Here is a 21,155-nt window from a genome sequence, read left to right as displayed (position 1 = left end):
GTGAGATGACCCCAGTACCTCAGTTGAAAATGCAGAAATCACCGGTCTTCTGTGTTGCTCGTGCCGGGAGTTGGAGACTGGAACTGCTCCCATTCGGCCATCTTGCTCCACCCGACTCTCAGTTATTTTGTGTCTTTTTGCTTTTAAAAAGCATGACTACTAGTACATTTTAAATCACTTATGGCTAGCAGTACATTTCTATTGTACAGCACTAGGTTAGAGAGTTGCTTGCTGGAGGGTCTCTGAGGATGTAATACCTGAGGTGAGACCAGGATGAGTAGAAGGAATAGCCATGTGAAGATGAATTGAAGAGTGTTGTAGGCAGAGGAGAGAGGAAACAGTAAATGCAAAGGCGTGAAGCTGAAATGAGCTTAGCATAGTTGAAGACGACTAGCTAGAAGGCTAATGTGGCTGGAATACAATGAGTAGGCAGAATTGAGATCAGAGAGGCTGGGTTCATGGCTTTGTAAGCCACATGAGGGTGTCTGGATTTTAATCTAAAGGCAATGGAAAGTCACTGAGGGTTATCTCTATATATTTTTAAATGAGTCTGGCTTCTGTAACAAGTGGAATGGGATAGGGAGGGTTGAGGAGAACAAAAGCCAAGAGAACATTTACAATGCTGCTGTAGCAATTCAAGGACAGTGCTTCGATTTGTGTGTGTGTAGGATGAGCACACCTTCATGCTGGCCATCGATCTCAGCAGGTGGCAGGTCTGTTCATCTAACTTCTGAACATGGCTGTGTCACTAGGCAGAGATCATACAAACCAGACCCCAGAGGCTGAGTCTAGTCTAAGGATATAAACTGATCATCTCCCACAGCACTGGCCTACATTGTGTTGTAAACATTTCAGACTAATTGCCACTCCCATCTATTTTAAAACGTGTTTTTGGCTTCCCTGGAAAAAATGGCCTCCCTGGTAAAAATGGGCCAGCATTTCCACATGGCAACAGTTGGTTGGGCTGGAGCCAAGAGGCAGTTGTCCTCTGAAGAGCATGAAACTTTCTGCAGAAATGGAGACGTTCCATAGCTCCACTGTCCACAGCCATACTTGGCCAATGAGCACTTGAAATGTGGCTAGAGATACTGAGTAACTAAATTTTAAACTTAATGTAATTTTAGTTGATTTCAATTTAAATAGCCATGTGAGGCTAGTGGCTATTATACTGCACAATGCAGTGTTAGCCTACCCCAATCCTCCCTCTTCCCAATTATGTAATCCCTGGCCAATATCACCAATGGACATAACCTACCTGGCCCCTCAAATTAAGTGAGTTGTGACCCCTGTATCTCACCATTTGAGGGCTACGTTGGCTTTGATTTAAGATGGTATGTTTTATTTATGCTAAAGTGGCACACTTTATTCCTACTTGCTATGAGGTTTTCCTTTATTTGAAAAAATCTGGAATTCATGCTGGTTACTATCTAACGCCTTATTTACATGGGTGAGATTATGTTTTTAAATGGGCTTTATTATGTTAACACTTTTTAAAAATTAAATACCCATTTCAAAGATTTATCTAACCCATTAATTAGGGGACCAGTAGAATGGCAAGGTGAAAGTATTTCTAATCTCTGAAATAAAATTGCAAAGTTAGATACAAGGCTGCTTAATGTCCTATAGGACGATAAAGCTGTAACCTTTGGGGGTTATCTTTTTCTACTGGAGAAACAATTTGCAATGTGTCTATCTATAAATTAACATCTGACTTCACAGCGTCTAGGCCCTAATAGAAATAATCAATCACAGGCATATTTCACTAGGGCAGGTATTGGCCAACTATGGCCCTTCCCACCCTAGCGGGTCATATCCAGACCATCACCTATTAATACATTTCTTAATATCAATTTTTCTTGCCAAGTCATGGTAAAAGATTCTCTTTTAGCCCAAAACCTTAGAAGACAAAAATATTAGTTTGATGCCCTATTGCTTATATTTAGTAGTATTTACTTTAGAATTGTCATAACAATGTGTACATGTGAAATTGGGCTACATATTTCTTTTCACATTCTCTTTGTCAGAGTTTGAAATCAGGGTTGTGTTAGCTTCACAAATTGAATGATGCCTGGTTTACTTTGTTCCCCACATTATATTTAGTCCTTTATTGCTCTGATATGGTTTAAATGTTTGTCTCTTTCAAAGCTCATACTGAAATTCCATCCCCAATGTAGCAGTATTGAGAGGTAGGGTCTTTAAAAGTGACTGAGTCATGAGGGCCCATGAAGGATTAATCCATTCATGGATTAATGGGTTAATGGATTAATTGGTTATTATGTGAGTAAGACTGGTGGTCTTATATGAAGAGGAAGAGAGACCTGAGCTAGCACACTCAGCCCCCTCACCATGTGATGCGCCACCACCTCGGGACTCTGCAGAGAGTCTCCACCTGCGAGAAGGCCCTCACCAGATGCGACTCCTCAACTTTGGACTTCTCAGCCTCCATAACTATAAGAAATAAATTCCTTTTCTTAAGGGAATGCTCATACACTGTTGGTGGAGTTGTAAATTAGTTCATTCCCTGTTGAAAGCAGTTTGAAGATTTCTCAAAGAATTGAAAACTGAATTATTCAACTCAGCAATCCCATTACAGGTCATATACCCAAAGGAAAATAAATTGTTCTACTAAAAAGACACTTACACTCTCATGTTTATCGCACACTGTTCACAACAGCAAAGACATGGCATCAATCTAGGTGCCCATCAATAGAGGACTGGATAAAGAAAATGTGGTACACATACACCATGGAATACTACACAGCCATAAAAAAGAATAAAATCATGTCCTTTGCAGTAACATGGATGCAGTTGGAGGCCATTATCAGAAACAGAAAACCAAATACTTCATGTTCTCACATATAAGTGGGAGTTAAACACAGGGTATACATAGACATGAAGATGGGAACAATAGACACTAGGGACTCCAAAAAAGGAAAGGGAGGGAGAAAGGGAAGGGTTGAAAAAATCCTTGTTGTGTACTGTGTTCCCTATTTTGGTGATGGGTTCAGTGCAAGCCCAGACCTCAGCATCACACAATATATCCATACAACTAATCTGAACATGTACTCCCTGAAGCTTAAATTAAAAAAAAAAAAAGTCATTCTTTATAAATTAGCCAGTTTCAGGTATTCTGTTGTAGGTAACAGAAAATAGACTAAGAAATGCTGTAACTTCTTATTCTACCTTGCCTAGTGCTTGACACATAGTAGGTGACCAATAACTCCATCGTTATGAAATGAAGCACACTGGGTGTCAGACATCAGAAATGTAGAGACACATCTACACTGACAGGAAGGCTAAACTTGACTTCAAGATTATCATCTTATAATCCTTGAAAACATGAAAGACTTTTGCTTATTTCCTCCAAACTCAATAAAAATGTAAAGAAAATGTGTAGCATCTGCTATTTCCTATTATCTATACCATAATTTAATTTAATTATAGCAATTTTTAAAAGTGTAGTGTATGGTAGTCACCTATGGAGATATTACCTCTTCTTCTTCTTGCTCTTCCTCCTCTTCCTCCTCTTCTCCTTTTCTGTCTTTTTGTGTTTCTTTCTTCTTTTTCCTCTGATTCTCAATGACTTCAGGATCCCATTGGTCTCTACTGTATATGTATCCCGTATTATTGTGCTGTCTTTGCCCAGAAATTCTCTGGCACAAATCATAGTCAGGACACTAAGAAACAACATTATTAAATCACTTAAAACATTTTGAATATGCTTTTAATTCCATGTGTATTTATTGAATATATTGTACAGTACATAAACCAAAAAATTCCCTTAAAACCTAAGCAAATGCAATGTTGTGACTGGCATTTTGCATCAGGTTTCATTACATGCCAAGAGAGGCTCAGACACTAATTTTATGATATATGTTTTTATTTGTCCAAAATTAATATAGGTGGAAAAGTATTACAAGTCTTAAGATGAGGAAAGAGGGCCGGGCGCGGTGGCTCAAGCCTGTAATCCCAGCACTTTGGGAGGCCGAGACGGGCGGATCACAAGGTCAGGAGATCGAGACCATCCTGGCTAACACGGTGAAACCCCGTCTCTACTAAACAATACAAAAAACTAGCCGGGCGAGGTGGCGGGCGCCTGTAGTCCCAGCTACTTGGGAGGCTGAGGCAGGAGAATGGCGTAAGCCTGGGAGGTGGAGCTTGCAGTGAGCTGAGATCCGGCCACTGCACTCCAGCCTGGGCGACAGAGCGAGACTCCGTCTCAAAAAAAAAAAAAAAAAAAAAAGATGAGGAAAGAGGATTGGAAAAGTAGAAAGAGTAGAGAAATGAAATAGAAAATCAGTTAACTCTGCAAAGGTACACAGAATTCTATGATTAGCTTGAAAAGTTTAAGAATGGAACAAAATGGGGGGAATAGCCACATATTTCCAATAAAAAATATTGTTCATTTGTAATATTTACTATCATTTACAGCTTTATGGGTGAGGTATTTTATACAATGCCAGTCATAAATGGGACCTGAAAGATCATCTATTCTAGTATAACATTTATATTTTGTAAATGAGAAAACCGAATCTAGGTAGTAAAAAAGCCAAAACCAAAGTCTGCAAGGTTCTTGTTCCAAAGTGCTTTCACATGTGCAATTTTACTGAATTCTCAACTAACCCTATAAGATAAGCAATCCACATTATGATTAAAGCCATTCTGCAGGTCAGAGAAGTACAGCTCTGGCAGACTGAGAGACCAATCTCAGATCACAATGTCACATGGAGGAACTGCAACTTGGAATCAGGCCTTCTGATTGTAGTCCATGGTCTATGGTGCATTATTAATGATAATGATGGTTTGAGGCTGTAAATTGTGCTCTGAATGTTTTTCAGGATAAAAAAAACCTGGATGGTTTTCTGAGGCAGTGATTCTGATACATGAGCATGTAACTCTATCTGGGGAGCTTGTTAAATCGATCACAGCTCCTCTTGTCATTTATTACGTTTGGAGTGAGGCTTAGATTCTTCAACAAGCATCCTCAGTGATTCTGATGCTGGCAGTTCATGTACCACACATTGAGAAACGAAGGAAGCCAGGAATGTTGGAACCTTCATTGCTCATTTTCTGATTTCTTCATGCCATCTCTAGGTGGAGATGGGATGGGTAATTATTGAGGTAAGGCTTTTGCTAGGCTTCCTAATTTTTCACAAAAAAATTTCAACCTACTCAGGTAATTTTTTAAAAACATCTGTTTTACAACCCAGGATACCCACCTTCTAGGACCTCGACAAGGACTATCTCCTTCAGCTGTCTCCCGTTCTCATTTGCAGGAAGTGACTAATGAAAGTGTGAGTCTGAAGCATATGCCTCAGAGCAGAAGTGCTCAGTGTCACCTGGAGGGCTTTGCAACACCAATAGCTGGGCTCCATCTGACAGATTCTGGTTCTTAGTTCTGGGATAGGGCCTGAGAATTTGCATTTCTACCAAGCTTCTGGTTGCTGTTGCTCTGGGACCACTCTCTGATAACTACTGCTCTAGTAGATTGCTAGACTTTAACCAGGTTTTTGGTAGCACAGAATCCTTTAGAATATGATGAAAACCATAGATTTTTGCATCAGAAAAGTTCATATATGCATAAAGTTTTATGTATAATTTCAAGAGGTGCATGAATGCTTAGGGATTCATGGATCTCGGGCTAAGAGCTTCTGCACTAGAAATTCCAGGTTTACTCCCCAATAAGGCAAAACTATCCAAAAAGTGTGTGTTGCACTGAATTCTGTCTCACATTACGCCCTCTGGTGATACTCCGGTTACCCTGTAGAAACTGCCATAGGACACTTCACGATCACACTTATAACATGAATGGGGTTAAGGACTTTATTCACTACATTAAGCAGTCTCTTATATTAAGACCCATCTAAGGTATTTCCCTCATTCTCAATGGCAGTCTTGTTTTGCCTGAGGAATGGCTTGTCTTCTCATGGACAATGTGAATTTTATAACTGGTCATATTTCCCCTTTTACTTTAGTTCATCAAACCTAGAACCAAATTTACGACCCAAACTTAGTAACCATTTGGGGTCTTCTGGCCTGTATATCTGTGTGCTCTCTCTCAACTAGATCTTAATTTCCTATTGAATCTGTCTTTTCCTCAGTTTAGTTTTTATATGTGGTTTAGTTTTGTATGTGGTTTCCTCTCTGTTATGTCCACATTCACATGTGTGACATTCTCAAGTTCACTCGCAATTGTGATCGAGCCCTGGCCATAAGTGGTGGCTGGGCTGCAGATTACACCACACTCAGAACTGCAAGGCCACATCTCTTGCACAGCTGACCCTGACACTCCACTGGGTCCCAGCATCTGAGCTGACAATCATCTCATTTATTTGAGCTGTCATAAACCCTGGCAAAGTATGGATACAAAAGCTTATCATTCGTTTTGACATAAACAAGAAGATACCACCTTACTAGATTCTTATTACAACCCTATAAGGCAGCTATTGTCATCTTTGTAAAAAGGAAATCAAGACTTCTAGATGTGATTGACCAAATTCTAACAATAAAAGAGAGAATTAGGAACAGGAACCAGCCTTAACTCATAATTAATATAGTAGTGTTCTTTAACATTCATACATTCATGCCATGTGTCTATTCTTTCATTTTATTAGTAAACTTACTAGGTGCCACTAGGTACCACATAGTATACTGGTTGATGTTTATATGAACAAGACATGCTTCCTACCTTCAAGTAAGACAGAGTCTAGGAGGAAAATGGATAATTATAATGCAGTAAGTGAGTAACATGATAGGGAGGGGAAAGCACCATAAATGGTCATCAGAGAGAGATTTAACTCTCTTATGATAAGTAAGGTGTGGAAGGGAGAGAAAGAAAGAGAGGTAGTGGAGCGGGGTAGTTGTCAGGGAATGTTCTAAAGAGATGATGTCTTAACTGACTTTCAAAGGATGGCTATGATGAAGCCTGGTGAAGAGGCAAGAAGGTATCTCATGTGGATGGAGCTGTAGGAGCAAGAGCACAGAACGATGAGAAAGTATGACTCAGTTCCTGTGATTGATGCATAAGTTACTATCTCCATAACTACTTAAAAATGTTTAAAGCATTCCTTGAATTTAACTACTATCAAAAAGAATGGTTTACTCTACTAGCAAAACAATTAATATTCTTACCTTTATATTGATTATAATATCAGGTTTCAAATTTAAGTTTTTAATTAATTCTATTTGCTGTAAGGTAGTCATGGCATCCTGTGAAAGTGATGGTATTTCAGTGATAATATAACCTGTAAAGTAAAACATAATTTTAAAATTTTATAAAATTATCAACATATAAGGGCATGGATTTATTATTACTTTATAAAATATCATCTATCATAAACTCATCTGTAAAAATTTTAAATTAACACTTAAGGTGATTGCCACATGAAGTGTAACTATGAATAATGTTTTTCTCATGATAAAGACATCACTGGGCTAGAAAGAGACATTTTTGAAAACTCCAAGTCAGTTTATTTTAGACAGATGAGGTACCTAGGGAAGGAAATTTCATGCTAGTAATTACTTTAACTCATGTTAGGAAAGTTTATTCATATAGATGGTAAAGGTATATTATAGAGGTTACATGCCATATCATTTTCTTTCTCATATTAATATTTCATAATATAGTAGAGCACATGTATATAATGTTTGTGTAAGTTATGAGAGTAATAAAACACCCATGGACACACTATAATTTTCTGTTTTTTTAAACAGCCAATATAATTTTGGTTTAGCACAGTTATTAGCTTGTACCCCAACCCAGAAATCTCAGTCTTCTCACTGAAATTCACCCTGTTTACCATCATCATATTAATTTCCTTAATATATTTCTTTAATTATGTTACTGTCTTGCTCAAGAAACTTTTCTCTTATTTATAAAGTCTCAACTCCTTCAGTGGGAATTGAAAACTTTCAGCTTATTTTTCTACATCTTTTCCTGGAAGAACAACAGACAATCTATATTTATTCAGCCTTGGGTATTTGGCAGAAATTTTATGAAAAGCGAATGGAATGACCCTGTCACTTCAAGGACAAAAAGTGATAGCATTTGTTGCCAGTTATAACATTCAAGTGAAAATCTGAATTTCGAAAAACTTATATCCAACACCATAAGCTTAATAAAGGGCTTTTCTTGGTGAGATTGGTGGTGACATTAACAAATGCGATTTTTTGATACTGTATAGTAAAATGTGTCAACATTTGGAAGATCTGTATAACTCAGTGAACCAACATTTTCCAAATGACCAATACATGGTACCACAAAAATTTTGCATAGGTTATAGGCTCATTCCAAGTGCAAGATAGACCAATGGATTTTAATGTAACCAAGTTCTGAAAAGTTCACTGATAACAGTTTCAGATTCCACAGTGCAACCAACCTTCAGGAAACTTCCCCTTGTTGGGTTTTGATGTAGAATCAAGAATATCCACAATTACTCCAAAGGCTATTAAAATACTCTTCCCTTTCCAAGTATATATCTGTGTGAAACTACATTTTCTTCGTGTACTTCAGCAAAAGCAATATATCGCAACAGATTGAGCAGAAGCAGGTGTGAGAATCCAACTTTTCTTAAGTCGGACATTGAAGAGATTGTGAAAATGTAAAGCAAAGCTACTCTTCTCCATAATTTTTTGTTTTGAAAAATTATCTTTCATAAAATATGCAATTTATGTTAACAAGTCATGGTTTTATGATTTCTAAACAGATAAATATTTTTAAAGTCTCAGTTTTAATTTCTAATATGGTAAATATAAATACATACAGCCCATGTAAGCACAACCCCTTATGGAGCCTCAACAATTCTTATGAGTGTAAGGGAGTCTTGTGCCTCAAAAGTTTGAGAACCACTATCTTAATGCAATGCCTAGAATAGCATAATAAAAAAAGTTACTAAGCACCTGTTGATAGATGAGTGAATGAATGTGTGTAAAACAAACTTAAAATTCCTCACTTGAGAATACACTCATCACAGTCTTTTATTTTTATTATTTATTTATTTATTTAGAGATGGAGTCTTGTTCTGTCGCCCAGGCTGGAGGGCAGTGGTGGGATCTCAGCTCACTGCAACCACCTCCCAAGTTCAAGTGATTCTCCTGCCTTGGCCTCTGGAGTAGCTGGGACTACAGGCACACGCTACCAAGCCCTAATTTTTGTATTTTCAGTAGAGACAGGGTTACACCATGTTGGCCAGGATGGTCTCCATGTCCCGACTTCGTGATCCACCCGCCTTGGCCTCCCAAAGTGCTGGGATTACAGGCATGAGCCACCATGCCCGGCCGCAATCTTTCATTTTTAAAAAAGAAGACCAGGCCAGGCATGGTGGCTCATGCCTGTAATCCCAGCACTTTGGGAGGCCGAGGAAGGCAGATCACAAGGTCAGGCATTCGAGACCAGCCTGGCCAACATGACGAAACTCCATCTCCACTAAAAAAAAAATACAAAAATTAGCTGAGCGTGGTGGTAAGTGCCTGTAATCCCAGCTACTCGGGAGGCTGAGACAGGAGAATCGCTTGAACCCGGGAGGCAGAGGTTGCAGTGAGCTGAGATCGCACCACTGCACTCTAGCCTGGGTGACAGAGCGAGACTCCATCTCAAAAAAAAAAAAAAAAAGAAAAAAAGAAGAAGAAGAAGACCAAGAACCATCATGCTAATTCAAAACCTAGTTAATGCTTAGGCATACACAATTTCTCCTAAGCTTTTTTGATCACTTTACTTTCTGCTAACAGTGTGTTGGGCTCTACCCAGAGAAGCAATCCTACCTAATTTAACTTAAAAAGGCAGAAAGGAAGACCTTGTCATCTTGGTTTTGGACATATGAACTGTAATTATGATTCCCTCTTGTCTTGCTGTAATCCTTAGTGTCCAACTTGGCTTACTTACGTGTTCCTGCTATTGTCTTAAACGTAGCATGGTATCCCCAAGGCATCTATCCTATTGGAGATTCATTAAATGAGCTCAGTGCATCCCTGAAAAAATGTAGACACTGCCTGTACTGTCTCAAGAATGGGGCCAGACCTTTCTCTGCCTGCCTCTTCTTGTTGTTCTCTGCTTTCTGCTTTTCTGGCTCCACACCACCCTCATTTGGTTTGGCATCTCTGCTCTTGTTGTGAGTCTAGCTTTCACTTGATTAACATGTTTGAACTGGTTTTTAAGACTTTGACCAGCATCTCCTCTGGTACACGATGGCTGGCATTAACTCTGGGTCTGACACATTGTGATGGTGGGTACTACAGTGAAGGGTCTGCATGCCTAGCTCTGGATGGAACTCAATCCTTGCCCAGCTAACTCCTCCAAGTTGGACAGTTCCAGAGACCATCTATCTCCAGATTTCATGCCCTTCCCTTGTAAGCAAAAGCAACAATATCTCCCTGCCATTCCCTATGCTGGCAATACTTCCCAACATCTGTGTATCACAAGTGATCACAGAAAGATGCTTGGCACTGTTTGCTGTGCTTGCCAAAACCCTTCCTGTTCCTACAGTCACTGCCACTGCCTGGAGAGCTTATCAGGCATTCCACGTGCATCTGTTTGCAGGAATGCTGAACTTCTGGTGTACACGTATATTGGAACGATGTTCATACGTGGTCCCTTTAGTGATGGAAGCAGCAGAAGAATAAGTAATTTCCATGGATCTAGCTCTCTCTTGAAAGGCCGTTATTTGGGCTGCCTAAATGTTCTGAGCTATGAATTTTGGGGCTCTACCCTCTGAGAGATGTCTAGTATTATCATTCCAGAGCCTAGGGGTGTATCTATGGGAGGAGGTGTAAGATAGACAGTTATGTCATCTAAGTTTGTCTCACTATTGCAGATGTAAGGTAGAATATGCAGATGTAAAGTGGAATAACTTAGTCCTCTAGTGCCAATTCTGGGAAGATCCCAGGGATACACTGCTTGCTAAACAGACCAGAACTACTGAGCCCACTGTCAACCTTTCCAATTTCAGAGACATGTGAGAATGAAAGCATAGATGAGGAACTTCTCGCTCCCACCCCCACATGTCCTTGAGACTATTACCAAGCCCTTGCCCTTCCATGCTAAAGATGGAGGAGTGGTACACCCCCAGCCAGTCCTTGCTGGGAGACTGTGCATGTTCTATCATAGGCAGAGTAGGTGCTTTGTAGGCCGTTGCCCAGCTTTCTTTAGCCCAACAAGTGAGAAACTGTAAGACTGTCCAGACCACTACCCAGAGGAAACTGACTTTTCCCAGGCCCATACCATCACTTTGCCACCATTTCTTGGCACAGTCAGAAGGAGAAAGCATTTTCTATTTCCATACAAATGAAGATGGCAGACTACTGCTTTCCGATTGAAGTGATGAGAGATTCAGAGACATCAGGTAGCTTCGTGTCCAGCCATCCCTGCTACCCATCTGACCTCAGGCCAGGCTGATAGGAGTGGACACATTAGTGACCAATGACTAGCAAGACCATTCATAATGATACACTCGGGGCAGGGAATGCCCAGACTGGGGCTATTCATTCACTGGGGAAAACGAGATTTTCCAGAATCTAAAAGCAGGGAGCAGTGAGGAGCTTTTAGGATGCCATGTATTGACTCTACTGTTTCTCTTGGGTAAGGATATAGCTCTGAGAGCTGATTTCGGTTAAAGGCCAAAATAATACAATAGATTGTCAATGAAAAGTTAATTATAGATCGTGTAGGCCCTTTTAAAATAGTGATAGAAACACAAATTATAAAAGGGCTCTAGTATAAAACAAAATTAAGATGAATTTGGCAACACTCTGCTGTGTGATGTCCCTGGAAGTGCACATATCTCGTTAGGGATTTTGGAGTCATCAGTTATCCATATTCACCCAGCCCCTCACTCAAGTTTATATCCCTGTTTTGAAAACCCTTCACTTCCAATTTTGCTTCTACCTTCCACCAGGCTACGGGTTGAGAGCAAACATCAGGATGAGAGGGCTTGCTGGGAATTTGGGCAAAGACTTTCAAACTGTATTTAGCAGAGTGCTGGGTTCTAAAAAAACTCCTGTGGGGATGCTACAGGATGGGCTGAGAGGTAGCTGGGCAGAAGGGGCTTTAGGTTCCATCTCCACTGCAGCCTTTAAATGAGCTTGTTTGTGCATGCCTAGAATGTGGCCATGTAAGCAAATGGTGAGGGTGTGGCCCCCAGACTCAAGAAACCATTTAATCACTTTTCCTCTGCCAGATCCTAGGACAAGTACTGGCATACAGGAAATACTGAGGTCTGAGGAATGTAATCAGCCAAATCCAGAATGTGGGAAACTCTACAAGACAAGTGACCCATTTCTTCAACAGAGAAGACACAAGAAGACAGAAAGAAGTAGCAGAAACTTATAGATAAAAAGAGACTTAAGACATACTAGTCACTTACACTATGTGAAATCTGGTTAGATCCTGTTTCAAAAAAAAATTAACTAAAAAACATCTATGAGGTAATTAATGAAATCTGACCACAGACCATTTAGTAGATGATATCGAGGAATAACCATTTTTTAGGTGTGAGAATGGTAATGCGGTAATAGGTTTAAGAGTCTAAAAGATCTTTTAGAGATATAAATGAAACATTTTATAGATGAACTGATATGACATGGATTAGCTTCAAAATAACATAGGTTGAGAGAAGGGAGTAAGTCGAAGTGTAGTTGAAATGAGATTAGACTAGAGTTGATTTTGAACATATGCTGAAGCTGGGTGGTAATGTGGAAGGATCTTTATACTAATCTCTCTACTTTTCTTTGAACTATTTCCTAATAAAAATTGTAAAACATTATGAACACCATGAGAGGCACAACTGAGTTTCTTTGTATTGTTTTTTTTTCTTTCTCCTTTTGCCAATACTTATAATTTATGTCATCTTTTTTGTAGCCATGTAAACCAATCCAAGTTTTTCAAGAGGTAAGTGAGGTTAACAAATAGGTATTTACTTACCTACCTATATACATACTTCTGTTTCAAATAGTATGCTTTCTGATAATTTGGAATTCTGTGATTCCTGTTTGCCTTTTTACTTATCCAGCCTTCCATATTCTGGACATTTTGCCCAAGTTCAATCTCTTTATCACTGCTGAGCAAATAGGTAGTAAGTGGATAGACAGGTAGGTAGTTTACAGACAAACCTTATCTATCTACTTACATTATAATGCATTTATAATCCATATATATTAATCTATATATATGTATTATATATAATACCCATATATCCATACAGAGACCTATCTACATATGTGGATAGATACGGGACATTCTGTGTATCATCTCTGTATATGTATGATCTATATGAAGAGGTACCTTTCTGTCTATGATAGAGACCAATCAATACAGTTTGACAAGGCTGCTTTTGCTGCTTGCATCATTGATTTGCTTTGGCAGTTATGGTTTTTACTTTCCTGTATTTTTATTCCTGCATTAATAGTTACAATGTCCTCTTCTAACTTACTAAGAATATAAAGCAACTTTCTTAATTTTTCTTTTTTCATCCAATAAATCCATTTCAGGTGGATAATTTTATCCCAAACTTGTCATTCTTCTTCTTCTCCTCTTTAGAAGAGGTATTAGAGTTTGCTCTTTTCTTTTTAATCATTTTGAGCTTCAGTGGTCTTTGTCTTGAAAAATTAGATCCAAAGCCCTTGCTCAGCATTCATTTGAGTACTGGGACAGGTTTCAGGTCCAGAGTCAGAGGGTAGACTGGATGAACAGGATGAAGCCTGAAAATATCTGGAGCTCAACAGTAAGATGGTGGCATTCCACTTCCCATTCCTGCCTTTTAAGTGCGGATTAATGCAGACAACCCTAGCCATTGTCAGGACTTAATGACATTACCCAAGGTATATGAGGAAGCAGTCAGCAGAGTTAGCAGTACTGCACGATGGACCACAGCAGATTTCTGATGCTTTTATTGGATAACACAATGTTAAAGAAGATTGGGTCATATAAACTTATTTTTTAAACAAATGTACAATCTGAGAAATAAAAACAAACAAGCGAATAAAACCATCGAGCTGCTCAACTGAGTAGAGATAATGAGATTCCTGTGCTAAGGCAAAAGAAAGGGCAACTCCAGAAACTATTTTTGCCTCAGGTAAAGCATGAGTTTTAAGGCTGTTTTGTGGGCTGTAAATATATTAAAATAAACATACCAAAGTGACAGACTTCTGGGGAGTTGAGCTTCTCCAACATTAGCTTTATGACAAGTTCATCTGGAATGCTTTGACCACTGATCAACATTGATTGCAACTAAGGACAAGCATAGATATTGTACATTACTGTATAATATATCTATGATACAGAGCTTTTTTTTGTAATCATAGTTACTTTGAAATTTAGATCTGTTTACCATAAGTCCTGATTCAGTTTCAGCAGCAATCTGTTCTTCCAAAACTGGCAAAGCTAAAACATGAATTCAAAATATTAATACAGACTGATACTAGGATCACCAAAATAAGAAACACATTCTAGTGTCTTCTAACTGGTAACAAAGATTAACATTTGTGCATCACTTTATGATTTACAATGCAAATGTATGCATATTATGTCATTTAAGCCTAACCAAAGCAGAAGCAGCAGAATGTCTTCCACAGAGAACTTGTCTCTGCCACTCACTAAGCTTAAGAATCTTGGAGAACTGAACATGGTGACTCATGTCTGCAATCCCAGTAATTTGGGAGTCCAAGGCAGGAGGATTGCTTCAGCCCAGGAGTTTGAGATCAGCCTGGGCAACATAGGGAGACTACATTTCTACAAAAAGTTAAAAAATTAGCAGGGCTTGATGGTGCATGCCTATAGTCTCTGCTACTCAGGAAGTTGAGGTAGGGCAATCACTCGAGCCCACGAGGTCAAGGCTACAGAGAGCTGTGATCATGTCACTGCACTCCAGCCTGGGTGACAGAGTTAGAGTGTGTCTCAAAATAAAAATAAAAAATAAAAAAATAAAGAATCCTGGGGGAGCTAACTCCGTAAACACCGCTGCACCTTGGATGCATACATACTGTGTAGTGTACAATAGAATGTAAGGATGAAATCAGGTGGTGTATATGACAGTGATTTCTACATCATTAAGTATAGTTACAAAAGTATGCACTGGTATTAATTAATCCAGATTTTCATAACCCTACAATTACATCCAAAGCCGGCTAGTTTTGCACATGGTGTAAAAGGAAATGAATCAAGAAATGTTAAAATGGGTAAACACAGATTAGAAAGAGGGGTCTTGAGGCTGAAATTCCGATTATTTGTTTCCTTTAAAAGAGGAAATGTATCATTCCTTGATAGAGGACATCCTGGGATAGGAATGACAGGGGCATGATCCAGAGGAGGATCCAGGTGAGTTGTTACATCATTAGTTGTTAATAATCTATGGGACGTTTGGTATTCTTTAAGACTTCCTAGAAGTAAACTTTTTGAACAAAGAAAGAAGAAACTTTTAGAGTTGTGTGTGTGTGTGTTATGTATTACAAATTGTTTTCAAAAAAACTTGTACCAGATTGCAATTTTACCAACAGCATGTGGAATGCCCATTTCATAACATCCTTACCTACCGTGATTGTAGTAATTGTAAAGATTCACTGCCAATTTGATAGGCAAATATGGATCAGTGTTATTTTAATGAACATTTCTTAGAATGATATTAAACTCTTTTTTCTTATATTGTTTATTTTTATTTCTGCTTTTATGAATTGCCTATTCATTCTTTTTCTTATTTTTCTATTAGGGCATAAATAGTTTTATTAATTAAGAGAATATTTATATATAAACATACCAACTTATTGTCTTACATATTGCAAAGAATGCAACAAAATTTATAAATAAAAAATAAAAGCTGTCATTGAAGACAATTAAGTCATAAAAAATGTTCCTAAGAAAAGCTGTGAGAGTTCCATCTCATTTGAGCTTTCATAAAGAGACACCCAAACACACATATTCCAAATAGTTCTAAATTACGAAATTAGAGAATTAGAGGTAGTAGAATAGAGTTGATGACATTTCATAAATTCTATGAACAAAACTAGAACTAACAGAAGGGCAAAACATTATTGGATTGATGATGCTGTTATAGAAATAATATTGGGCTGGGTGTTGTGGCTCACACCCATAATCCAGCACTTCGGGAGGCCAACGTGGGAAGACTGTTTGAGCCCAAGAGTTTGAAAGCAGCCTAGGCAACAAAACAAGACCGTGTCTCTACCAAAAAAAAAAAAATTATTTAATTAATTACTTTAATTAAATATAAATAAAAACCCAAGCAGATAATATTAACTGGGTTGACAGGCGGACAAATGTGTGATAAAGCAAATATAGCAAAATGTTAATCACAGACTCTAGATGCCAGGTATATGGGCATTCACTGTATAATTATCTCCATTTTATGCATATTTGAAAGTTTTCATAATATTAGAGAAAAAAGATAAAATTTACCTTCAACACGAATACATTTCCATGCCTGTGTTATATAATGGGCTAATGTTGTTTTCCCAACACCCTTAAAAAGAAAAATGTTATTTAAAGCCCAACAGAACAGTCACTTGCCAGTGAAACAGATACACCAATTTTTAAAGATTCTATTGCTAGTTACTATTACATTAATGTTATAAAGTAATTTTTCCCATAAAAAATGAAGAGTAGACCCTAGATAGGTATAGTTTAGTTTTTCTTTACTAATTCTTGCATATGCCACATCTCCTAAAGTAATATAAATAGACCCTTTAAAATTAAGTAGATAGCCCTAAAATCAGGAAGCTATACCATTATGGTATTGCACTCTTTTAACTGTCAAATTTTATAATTTTGATTACAAATCATTGTGATTATATTGCAGAGTCATGATTTTATTTCCTTTCTAAAGTTTACAATCATGAATGTTTTGACAGGCTTCCATTTAGTAATTTTGATGAGCAAAAAGATCCTTTTTAACTGACATCTTCGGAAAGTATCATACTTTAAAGATAAAAGGTCGTTTTGATGAAGTAACATTTGCATCTGGTTGCTTTCACCGTTGACTTTTTAAAACCCATTATGTTTTTAGAAACATAGTGAAAGTTGTTGAAACCATTTATTGGTACCTGTCCCAGGGTCCACATAAAATAAGTCAAGGATGGGATCTAGCTCTTAATCTCTGCTATGCTGGAGAGGCTCTTTAATTAACCAGCTCAGTGGCTGTCAGTAGCTATTATCTAGAGTTCCTTACTAGAAATGTCTAGAAAAGCAAACTTTATTACAACAGCCATTTTGGTTTTTTCCTGCTTTTTGGAAAGACAACACATAGGTCCTCTAACATGCTGTAGGTAAAGCCTGAGGCACAGTGCCTCTCAGGATCTCAGACATTAACAGGAGAACCTCCTGGCTCATCTTGATGGTGTCCTGTCTTCACACATCCAGAGAGCCTCACAACAAATTGCAAAGGAAGTTTCATATGCAAATAAAGTCTGAAGTAACCTCAGATCGCACACTACTAACAGTTGTCATGTGCGATGTTTTGGTGAGTTAATTTCTTCATAATATAAAAGCAAATTTAAATATAGTCTGGGTTCCTTCTCAATTGTAACATATAAGAAGAGAGAGAGTTATGAATTTATAACCAATATTATGTCAGATTTTAGGTCATATAATGAAAACTTATTAGAAGCTCAAAAAATGAGCACAATATGTGGTTTTTATTTTTATACGGTAACTTAGAAAATTGTGATTTTAAAACTAAAAAAAAATTATACAAAATAATAAGAGACAACTTACTGGTTTCCCAAATACAACAAAGCAAACAGGTTTGGACAACAAAAAATTCCTTTCAGTTTCATCTTCATCAAATATATCTGCAAAAGGATGCTCTTCTGTCTTCTCTTGAGAAGTCATGATACAAAATACTACAATAAAACAGGGTGAGATTGTTAACTTGCCTAATTTGGTTGGAGGAGGAACAATTGAAATAACCTGTGAATTTTCTTAGCCCAGAAGTCATTTTGTGCCATTAAACACATGAATTTTGTCAGTAATTGCAAATATGCAAATAAGTTTAACTCATTTATAAAAATAATAGTAAGGCCGGGCGCGGTGGCTCAAGCCTGTAATCCCAGCACTTTGGGAGGCCGAGACGGGCGGATCACGAGGTCAGGAAATCGAGACCATCCTGGCTAACACGGTGAAACCCCGTCTCTACTAAAAATACAAAAAACTAGCCGGGCGAGGTGGCGGGTGCCTGTAGTCCCAGCTACTTTGGAGGCTGAGGCAGGAGAATGGCGTAAACCCGGGAGGCGGAGCTTGCAGTGAGCTGACATCCGGCCACTGCACTCCAGCCTGGGTGACAGAGTGAGACTCCGTCTCAAAAAAAACAAAACAAAACAAAAAAAACAAAAAAAAAAAAAAGTAAGCTCTTAGTTTGAGACAAAAACAAAATCCAACTATATGTTGTATAAAAGAGAGCTCAAAGTGTTTCTGAAAGACTAACAAGGAAAAAATACATATATATGTATAAATACACAGATTTGTGTGTATTATATTAAAAACCAAATTAAAGTGAAATATGTTGTACATGCACATGCAACATAGGTGCATGTATAATTTTTACCAGAAATGGAAAAGGTAATCATGGCTAAATGTATTAGATTCATATTTTCATATTTTAGGAAGCTTTGGTTAATTTCATGAAGAAAACTTTTCCAACAGTAATGTAGGTTTTACATTTTTTCTTTTATAATATTTTATAATCTGCAAGAACATATATTTATTTTAAAGTTGTTTTGCTATTTTGATTTGCTCTTAAGCGGATTTCTAGCACAGAAGCTGGAGTCCTCAATATTTTAACATGAACAGTTTTCAACTTAGTGCAACTCTTTTGGAGTGAATCAGAAACAAATAAGGTCATAACTTTTTATTTGTTTTTGCATGAAGACTGTCTCTTGTTTTCAAGCACTTGTAGACTACATATTCATACTCATGAAATATTTATATATACCCATTGAATATTTCTATTATATAAACAGTAAAATAGCATGGGACATATCTCTTGATCACAATAAAACAATGTTAACAATAGTGATAAAAGAATTTTAAAAATCCCTAATTGTCGAATATTTAAAAGAAAAAAGAAAACTATATTTTTCTAAATATTACTTGATCAAATAAAATTTTAAAATGGAAATGATAAAATATTAGCAAAATAATAGTATTATTAAATATTGATACTACGAAGAAACTGCATCAACTAATGGGCAAAACAACTGGCTAGCATCATAGTGACAGGATCAAATTCACACATAGCAATATTAACCTTAAAAGTAAATGGGCTAAATGCCCTGATTAAAAGACACAGACTGGCAAATTGGATAAAGAGTCAAGACCCATCAATGTGCTGTATTCAGGAGACCCATCTCATGTGCAAAGACACACATAGGTGCAAAATAAAGAGATGGAGGAATATTTACCAAGCAAATGGAAAGCAAAAAAAAGGCAGGAGTTGCAATCCTAATCTCTGATATAACAGACTTTAAACCAATAAAGATCAAAAGAGACAAAGAAGGGCATTACATAATAGTAAAGTGATCAATGCAGCAAGAAGAGCTAACTATCCTAAATATATATGCACCCAATACAGGAGCACCTAGATTTAGAAAGCAAGTTCTTAGAGACCTACAAAGAGACTTAGACTCCCACACAATAATAGTGGGAGACTTTAACACCTCATTGTCAATATTAGACAGATCAATGAGATAGAAAATTAATAAGGATATTCAGGACTTGAACTCAGCTCTGGACCAAGCGGACCTAATAGATATCTACAGAACTCTCCACCCCAAATCAATAGAATATACATTCTTCTCAGCACCTCATTGCACTTATTCTAAAATTGACCACATAATTGGAAGAAAAACACTCCTCAGCAAACACAAAAGAAGAGAAATTATAGCAGTCTCTCAGATCACAGAGCAATCAAATTAGAACTCAGGATTAAGAAACTCACTCAAAACCACACAACTACATGGAAACTAACCTGCTCCTGAATGACTACTGGGTAAATAACGAAATTAAGCTAGAGACAAAGATGTTCTTTGAAACCAATGAGAATGAAGACACAACGTACCAGAATCTCTGGGACACATTTAAAGCAGTGTGTAGAGGGAAATTTATAGCACTAAATGCCCACAAAAGAAAGCAGGAAAGATCTAAAATCGCCCTAACATCACAATTAAAAGAACTAGAGAAGCAACAGCAAACAAATTTAAAAATCTATGGAAGACAAGAAATAGCTAAGATCAGAGCAGAACTGAAAGAGATAGAGACATGACAAACCCTTCAAAAAATCAATGAATCCAGGAGCTGGTTTTTTGAAAAGATCAACAAAACAGATAGACTGCTAGCCAGACTAATAAAGAATAAAAGAGAGAAGAATCAAATAGATGCAATAAAAAATGATATCACCACTGATCCCACAGAAATACAAACTACCATCAGAGAATACTATAAACACCTCTACACAAATAAACTAGAAAATTTAGAAGAAATGGATAACTACCTGGACACACACACCCTCCCAAGTCTAAACCAAGAAGAAGTTGAATCCCTGAATAAACCAATAACAAGCTCTGAAATTGAGGCAGTAATTAACAGCCTACCAACCAAAAAAAGTCTAGGACTAGATGGATTCACAGCCGAATTCTACCAGAGGTACAAAGAGGAGCTGGTACCATTCCTTCTGAGACCATTCCAATCAATAGAAAAAGAGGGACTCCTCCCTAATTCATTTTATGAGGCCAACATCATCCTGATACCAAAACCTGGCAGAGACACAACAACAACAACAAAATTTCAGGCCAATATCCCTGATGAACATCGATGCAAAAATCCTCAATAAAATGCTGGCAAACTGAATGCAGCAGCACATCAAAAAGCTTATCCACCACAATCAAGTCAGCTTCATCCCTGGGATGCAAGGCTGGTACAACATACACAAATCAATAAATGTAATCCATCACATAAACAGAACCAATGACAAAAAATAGATACAGAAAAGGCCTTCAACAAAATTCAACACCCCATTCATGCTAAAAACTCTCAATAAACTAGGTATTAATGGAATGTATCTCAAAATAATAAGAGCTATTTATGACAAGCCCACAGACAATATCATATTGAATGGGCAAAAACTAGAAGCATTCCCCTTGAAAACTAGCACAAGACAAGGATG

At 37.6% G+C, this 21,155-nt stretch overlaps 1 protein-coding gene across 1 annotated transcript in view; it reads right to left on the bottom strand.

Annotated features, from left to right (window-relative positions):
- The window catches only part of AK9 (adenylate kinase 9), a 66,950-nt gene that overhangs the window by 38,544 nt on the left and 7,251 nt on the right, over positions 1 to 21,155 (bottom strand). Inside the window, exons 2-7 of the mRNA XM_011952806.1 lie at positions 17,711 to 17,838; positions 16,397 to 16,460; positions 14,319 to 14,371; positions 14,122 to 14,218; positions 7,132 to 7,244; positions 3,492 to 3,677 (exon numbers count right to left, since the gene is read on the bottom strand). Of these exons, the coding sequence (XP_011808196.1) occupies positions 3,492 to 3,677; positions 7,132 to 7,244; positions 14,122 to 14,218; positions 14,319 to 14,371; positions 16,397 to 16,460; positions 17,711 to 17,827 (630 nt within the window). The 5' untranslated portion in view covers positions 17,828 to 17,838. The remainder of the gene's footprint in view (positions 1 to 3,491; positions 3,678 to 7,131; positions 7,245 to 14,121; positions 14,219 to 14,318; positions 14,372 to 16,396; positions 16,461 to 17,710; positions 17,839 to 21,155) is intronic.

The sequence above is a fragment of the Colobus angolensis genome, unplaced genomic scaffold (genome assembly GCF_000951035.1).
Source record: "Colobus angolensis palliatus isolate OR3802 unplaced genomic scaffold, Cang.pa_1.0 Scaffold35, whole genome shotgun sequence".
Classification (NCBI taxonomy): domain Eukaryota; kingdom Metazoa; phylum Chordata; class Mammalia; order Primates; family Cercopithecidae; genus Colobus; species Colobus angolensis.
The sequence above is the reverse complement of the archived record's forward strand: the minus strand, read 5'-3'. Positions and strand labels throughout refer to the sequence as shown.